At 43.4% G+C, this 8251-nt stretch overlaps 1 protein-coding gene across 1 annotated transcript; it reads left to right on the top strand.

The window, feature by feature from the left end:
* The first annotated feature begins 789 nt into the window (after positions 1-789).
* LOC100301659 (brain creatine kinase b) lies at positions 790-7573 on the top strand. Its single transcript, NM_001160490.1, is given in 8 exon segments — positions 790-858; positions 2442-2646; positions 4253-4407; positions 5195-5327; positions 5651-5822; positions 6285-6408; positions 6665-6854; positions 7150-7573. Coding segments are annotated over 7 exon segments (1146 nt in total). The 5' UTR covers positions 790-858; positions 2442-2453; the 3' UTR covers positions 7329-7573.
* Positions 7574-8251: the final 678 nt, after the last annotated feature.

The raw sequence follows: 8251 nt of genomic DNA, 5'->3' as shown, positions 1-8251 counted from the left end.
AAATAGAATCGCCTTACTAAAGAGCTCAGTGACTATCAATGTGGCACTGTCATAGGATGTCACCTTTCCAACAAGTCAGTTTGTTTCAGCATGACAATGCCCCGTGCACAAAGGTCCATACAGAAATTGTTTGAGATCGGTGTGGAAGAACTTGATTGGCCTGCACAGAGTCCTGTCCTCAACCCCATCTAACACCTTTGTGATGAATTGGAATGCCAACTGCGAGCCAGGCCTAATCGCCCAACATCAGTGCCCGACCTCACTAATGCTCTTGTGGCTGAATGGAAGCAAGTCCCTGCAGCAATGTTTCAACATCTAGTGGAAAGCCTTCCCAGAAGAGTGGAGACTGTTAATAGCAGCAAAGGGGGGACCAACTCCATATTAATGCCCATGATTTTGGAATGAGATGTTCGACAAGCAGGTGTCCACATACTTTTGGTCATGTAGTGTTTATGGCATTGCTACATGAGAAAGGCAGTGCTTGTTGTTCTGTGTGTGGAGACATTCAGGCTTACTAGGAGCATATCAATATCCTTTCCAGTGCGGATACGTTTTATGTAGACACTGCTACCATACAAGTCTCTCCAACTGCTGTCAATCAAGAGAGCTGTCAAGGAAAGCACCACGTGACCTGAGAGGTCTTCGGATGTTAAATTGCAGCACTGTCGCTATATGCAATTGCGTTATTCCTTCTCCAATAGAATGAATGGGACTCTAAATAGTAACCAATCAGAAGAGAGCTCTGTGGCATATAAAACCTAGCAAAGCGGCTTAGTTCTGGACACCAGTATAAGCGTTGGTGTGATCGTTCCTTGTCGAAAGGGATTTTGTGTCTTTCCCAAAGAAAAACGTCCTAAGGTAGGATAGATATTTTTGTTGATGTGTAGAAATACAGCTATGTATAAGAATGTCATATGTGTGCCGTTGTTATAGTGCGTCGAATGTGCTTTGTGTTTAATACATGTATTTAAATATGATGACAAAGGCAAAAAAAAAGAAAATAATTTTGTTTGAACAAAGACTTGGGTATTGTAGACAACATATCGGTAAAGCGCGTTCACCCTTGACATTTGGAGACGTCAGTGATTTGGTTTCACATGAATTATATTTTAAAAAAAAGTAAAGATCTTTATATCGAACTGTAAAATGATATCCTGGATAAAATTGCCTCAGTCTTGTATACAAGGGTTGTATTTTCCGTTAGCGGTAGCAGTTTACGTCGACATCGAACGACCTTGCAGCATCTTCTATCTGCAAGGTCTTATTATCTGGTGCTGCGCATTACGCATTCGGTCGAGGGCTTCCATCCAAGGTCCACTGTAGTCTACATATTTGGATTAAAACATGGTTGACTGCATGCATTTTAATCCATCCATTATATTTGTTGATTTGACATTCTAGGGAAATGAACAGTTGCTAGATCTGGGCACGGAGGGTAGTTTGCGTGGATACCATCTCGGATGATGAGGAAAGGGGATGCAAATGGTTGGCTTTTTGTTACCTCTTTGCACCGAGTGTTTTACGAGAGCATCAATCCGTCAGTGTTGAGGAAGCTACTTTGAAAATGTAGTTTACCAAACGACCAATTACGTCACACTGGAAGAAGTTACGCGACACTAAACCCACTGGACATCTCTTCCACATTAGTTCAACCCAATTTAATTGAAATGAAGTGGGACGTCTATTCAAACAGTGGAAAGCTACCCGTAATAAAAAAGTTTAACTAAAGTTACTTTTTTTTAAAGTAATGCATTATTTAAATCTGAAGTGTCGGACTACAATTTGCAAGAATAGTTCACATTCTGTTAATAGAATGTTGCATTTTAGCCTATTAAACAAATGATAATTAAGCAGGTGTGATGCCGAAAAAGGAAATACTTGCTTGCTTCACCCATTTAATTTCCCAGGAAGAGTGTAGTTCCAGTAGTTAACGAAACCAGTACATGTCAAAAAAAGAGAACTACTGAAAACACTACCAAGATTTTAATTTAGCTCAACTACCACCAAGCTACTGCAAAATGTCAAATTACTAGCTGAACTAAAATTCATGCAGTATAAAGTCTTCAACGTTTTTACTATTAAAGGTACACTATGCAGAAATCGCGCTGCAATTACCTGGTTGCTAAAACTCAGTCCACCTAATTTCAGTTTGACAAAACAAGTCATCATTGCACCTATCAACCGCTGTGAAATATATTTTCATTAAACCTTTTTGAAGCGGGTGTACAAAGGTTTCATTTTTGCATATTTTACTAAGAACGGGAAGCCTATAAATAGCGCACGTAGGTCAGAGCTACGGTTTAGACTAGCTTTCAACGAGAAAAGCAAGTCTAACTCGGGTCGCCCAAAAAGTTCTCTATTGCAGCGTTGAACTAAGTGATTTAATTTTCCGGGTAGGCTATTTTGGCCACTAACATTACATTGTTCATTCTTGCTCACAGGTCAAAGAAATCATGCCTTTCGGTAACACCCACAACAAGCTGAAGATGAACTACTCCGCGGAGCAAGAGTACCCCGACCTGAGCCAGCATAACAACCACATGGCCAAGGTGCTCACTCCAGAGATGTACTCCAACTTGCGGGACAAGGAAACTCCAAGTGGATTTACAGTGGATGATGTCATTCAAACTGGGGTTGATAACCCAGGTAAATAGCAGTGTTTTTTTTTTTATCGACTTTTGTCTCAAGATGTCTGTCGTGCAGTTTCGATGTGAAGTGCAGTAGAAAATGGGAGGGCTGTATTTATAGTCCACCCACTCATCCGGGGCTTGGATGCTGCAATGTCAATCATTTACCTTATGAAAAACCTCTGCTGTTGAAAAGGTGATCTTGTTGCCAAAGGCATGTTCTGTGGCCACTAATGCAATGTTCTGTAAAAGGAAAGCGTAATTATTTTGCCCTGTCTAGTAGTAGCAGTTGAAACAATAAAGCGTTTTTTCCTGTCCCTGTTTTGGGAAACTTTAAAAAAAAAAATATATATATATATATATATATATATATATATATTTTTTTTTTGTTTTAAACATCTTGGAGCTTTACAGTATGTGTTTACATAAAACAAGCTTATATTTTGGTTTCTGATTGGGTACGTCGGTTGAACTAAGCTCATGAGGCATTAAGTTATATTCAATAATGAAAGAGTTACAGAAAGTGGATATACCACTGCAGATTGCCTTTTTAATTTCCTAATGGAAGTATACCTGCATTAGGCCTACTTTATTTTAACAATTATTACAGCCGCTTCACCAACAACCTTCGCTGAGCAAGGTCAAAGCCATTAGTTGTCTACATCAAACCATTGCTGAGCAAGTGACCTAACAGACAAGGTTGAGCCCTTGTATTTTATTCCCCTCGATTCCAAGGTTGTAGAGTCATGTCTCTTTAAACCCTGAATTATCATGTAGTCCAGGGACCAATTACATTCAGCTGCAGGCTGATCATATTTTTTGCGACTGGACGGGGGGGGGGGGGGCTTGAAAATAATTAATTAGTACACTGCCAATTAACTGCAAGAAGCCCAAATGGATAGTATTTAGACAAACATAATTTCAGACCTTGATTATAGTGGGATAACTTCAACAGTTTTCCTGGTAACTATTTATATTAAGTTCCCTAAAGCCATTTACAGTAAGGTTTCTGCATCTTATAAACTATTTTAATTAAACTGCCTTTTTTTGTCAGCATGCTAAGCTAGCTGATGCTAAAGCGGCCCATTGAATTCCATGAAAATGAGACGCCTAGTGTGGAGTTGCTGCCGGAAGTTTAGCATTAGCTAGACTAGCATGCTGACGAAAAAGGCAGTTAATTAAAATAGTGTTTTTATAAATTGCTTATTGACAACCTGGTGGGCCAAGAACCCTGACGTAGGCCTTATATTTGATACACTGGATGCTGTACTAGGGGATAAAAGCGTAACTAAGCATTAAACAGCTGAAGATGAGTACCGTTATGCAACCTTATTGGTCTTCATAACCCTAGACATGTACAACATTATGAATATCACCACTGTGTAGTAATGCCCAATGGCTTCACTGTAGATTGCTATTCTAACAGGAGGGTGGCTAAAGTTATTTTTGGAACTAAGAACAATGTGACTGCAAGCACAACTGACCATTTTATATAAACACTGTCAAAACCAATGCAACTGCATTTTTGTCAGTGAAATCGTCACTTGGGGTTGATGCGACTGTTTGCATCGTCATTTTGTGTCCAAAGGCCCAGTTTCACCCTTTTTCCCCCCATTCTATTTCAGGCCACCCCTTCATCATGACAGTGGGCTGTGTGGCCGGAGACGAGGAGACGTACGAGGTGTTCAAGGAGCTGCTGGACCCCGTCATCGAAGATCGCCATGGTGGATACAAGCCCTCAGATAAACACAAGACCGACCTGAACCCAGACAACCTTGTGGTAAGAACACACATACACACCACGCTGAGTCATCACACACGTTCACGATGAATCCCAAAACATCCCCTACCAACTTGCTCGGAGGGCCCTCTGTCATGTGTTGCTGACTAAACTCAGAGGGTGACTTCCAGAGTGGCGAGGGGATCAATAAACCCATTAACTTGGACACGTGACTTGAATGATGCAATTCATGTTCCACGCTTCAATAGTAAACGTGCCTGAAATTCAAATGTACAAATCCCTCCTGTCATTTTGACAATATATAAACAAACCTCAGGAACAGTTAAATATTTAATTTGGCAGGTCTTTCATCTGTTACAAACTCCAAACATATTGCAACTGTGTCGGGGTAGCACTTCGCTCTGCAGCCTTGCTGGCTCAGTCGGTGGTTATCTGACGGTCTAATTAGCCCCTACACCATTGATCATTTTCCCTCTCTCAGCTTTTGGCAGAGGCACATGTGAATGTGCAACTTGAGAGCTGAGGGGAAGGGGGTGAGTTTGGATTCAACCTTCGCCTCAGTCTCCACACTTGCACACCTTGACTCACCACATAGGCCCCTACGAACTCCAAGGGAAGGCCTCAATGTGTCCATGTCATAGACTGTAGTCAGCACTATTCAGGAAACCAATATGAAATGGTATACGAAATCCATATTGGTCAAACTGGCCACATGACCCATTTATTTTCAAAACACCCTGTACCCCAATCCTGGTTTATACAGTCAATATCAAATGTATACCTGTTAGCTTTCATGCTAATGCGGCTCTTGCCATTGTTTTGTTAGGGTGGGGATGACCTGGACCCCAACTACGTCCTGAGCTCTAGAGTGAGAACTGGTAGGAGCGTCCGCGGCTTCTGCCTCCCCCCACACTGCAGTCGTGGGGAGCGCCGCGCCATTGAGAACATGGCCATCGAAAGTACGTAACCGAGCCCCTCTCCTCCAATTCCTTGAGTCACGCTGCAGGACTTTGTTTGTGTGACACAGCTGCCCCCTGGCAGCACCAAGTGGAACTCCAGTTTAATCGTCCTATTGAAATTATACCCCTTTAACTGGCTTGCTGCTGACTGGCATCGGTTGAGACTTACTTATTCTGTATGTTTTACATCATTGACAAATGTGCACAAATGACCGCTTGATTTGTCTAATTCTTACAAATATGCAGTTTGCTTCAGTTGGTGACAAGGATGACTACTTCATGTAGGCAAAGTAGTTTTACTGATATTAGCATGTTTTTTTCAGGTCTAGCATCATTGGATGGGGACCTCAATGGCCAGTATTACGCCCTGAAGAACATGACAGACGACGAGCAGCAACAGCTGATCGATGACCACTTCCTGTTCGACAAACCTGTTTCCCCCCTGCTGCTGGCGTCCGGGATGGGCCGAGACTGGCCCGATGGCAGGGGCATCTGGTATGTCCCCCCCCCCCCCCCCCCCCCCCCCGCTCCAGCCCTAGAGGTTTCTCCATGTAGTTTTCCCCCTGTCCAAAATGGCTTCCTTTCTCTCATGGTGGTAGATAAAATGGAGGGTAGTTAGCTGACTGCTTCAATGGTGTTGTCACAGTAGGCCCCATTTTGGAACATTTCAATCCACATTCCATACTTGAAAAAGGCTGTATCACCATTTGGGAAAATTCCTCAGTTTGTTCTCTGTTGTGAATTAAAGGAAGCTCTGGTGTAAAGTTTCCCCTAGGTACAGATCTGATCAGCTCCACTCCTCCTTAACCATTAGTGGGGAAAAAATATATGAACAACTTCACCCTACACCAGTGTACCAACTGGAGGGTGCCTTCAGTGAGAATTAACCTGATCGTAATGGTTAAGTGTCTCCTTCCAACTGACGGTGAACCTTTTTTTTTTTTTTTTTGTTGACAGGCACAACGATGGCAAGACCTTCCTGGTGTGGGTGAACGAGGAAGACCATCTACGGGTCATCTCTATGCAGAAGGGCGGCAACATGAAGGAGGTGTTCCACCGTTTCTGCACAGGCCTCACAAAGGTGTGTGTGCGACTCAAAGATTTCAAAATCCAGTCAAAGGCACACAATTAATAAACATTGAACGACAACTAACATCCAAAGAAATGTTTATAGCACACCACCACTTTGGTGTTCATTCCATTTAGGAGTCGACTTAAAATGTAGTGCCAAATTTAAAACTGTCCCAAAAAGTTCAAACTAGAAAGTCCCCTACACTGCAGTTGCTTTCTCAACACAATGGTGCCACATAAGTCAGTCTTCGCCCTGACCCCTACAGATCGAGAGCCTGTTCAAGGACAAGGGTCATGAGTTCATGTGGAACGAGCACCTGGGTTACGTGCTCACCTGTCCCTCCAACCTGGGCACAGGGCTGCGCGCCGGCGTGCACGTCAAGCTGCCCAACGTCAGCAAGCACGAGAAGTTTGGTGAGATCCTCAAGAGGTTGAGGCTGCAGAAGCGTGGCACAGGTACGTACATATAACACCCCCCTCAACTCGTTTAGGGACTGGAGGGGGGGTGGGGGGGGAATTGGCTTAAAGCGAGCGTCCAGCGCATCCCAGAGTATTGTCTAGTCTCGCTACGCTCCTGGGGAGCTACGTTCCAGCCCTAGTTGTGTTTCGGCTAAGTAGCTGCTCCTCATGCCCTAAAACCTGCATGCCCAGTGGTTCTCCAGGAGCAAGTTTGGCCTGGCACTTCTCGTCTTCTCCACCGCCATCATTGTCTTTGGTACTGAACGTGTACATTTCGGTTCTTCCTCCTCAGGCGGCGTGGACACTGCAGCAGTAGGCGGCGTCTTCGACATCTCCAACGCCGATCGTCTGGGCTTCTCTGAGGTGGAGCTGGTGCAGATGGTTGTCGACGGCGTCAAGACCCTCGTCGAGATGGAGAAGCGTCTAGAGGGCGGCCAGTCCTTCGACGACCTGATGCCCGACCAGAAGTGAACGTGTTCACTCTAGAACCTTATGACCTCTTCTCTCATCTCTCCCTCTCACCAGTATCTCCCCCCCTTGTCTCAAAAAACAATAATCTTAACTACATCAAGGAAATACACTCCGCCCAATGCGTTTAGTGGCACTAAAGTTAGACAAGTCTTCCATCTGTGTGATGAAGGATTTTGTATCTCAAATGCTGTCTTGTTGCAAAATATTGGATGGATCTTAACTTGAAATAAAAGTCTCTTTGCCCCCATAGAATGTGCTTGTTGCGTATTTGTCATTATGCTTTTTTGAGCAAGAGACTTGTTTGGCGGCTCGCGTCACAAAATATTTTCAAATGCGCTCTCAGCTTGATTGAGCTTGCCTGTCTCAATTGACCAATAGAATAGTCAAACTGTAAATCCTACCCAGGTGGCACTGCAGGCAGGCTCTCGCAAACGCTTTAACCCAGGTCTTGATTCAATAGACTTATGCAGTAGAGCACAATGGTATGATTCTTACAGTATTCCTTTTCTCATTCCTAAACAGGGCAATGATTTCTAAATTTGAATGTACCAATTGATTCTTGACAAGCATGTACTAATGCCTCATGAGTGTAGTTCAACTGTCATACCCCAGCAGAACCCCAAATATAAAACTGTCTAGCCTCAACAGTTAACTATAATTTTGATATCATGAATGGTTCTCTTCAGCCCCATCCGTCAGCTTTTCAAAGAGCGGTAGGGTCACTGCTTTGTTTGAACTGACGATTGTTCCTTAAGGCTCGTTATTAATCCCAGACGCCAGCACTCTTGTGCTCAAGATTTCGCTGGTATCCATTGAGATTAGATGTATATGAACCTCATGGTCTGTACAATGCCAGTGTAATTTCATCAAATTTGTCCTCGGACGAGTTCAAAGATCTTGGCTTCATCTTTACTTGGCTTTTA

This window comes from Oncorhynchus mykiss, chromosome 8 (genome assembly GCF_013265735.2).
Source record: "Oncorhynchus mykiss isolate Arlee chromosome 8, USDA_OmykA_1.1, whole genome shotgun sequence".
NCBI classification, from domain to species: Eukaryota; Metazoa; Chordata; class Actinopteri; order Salmoniformes; family Salmonidae; genus Oncorhynchus; species Oncorhynchus mykiss.
Note: the sequence above shows the minus strand (reverse complement) of the source record. Positions and strands in the feature narration are given on the sequence as shown.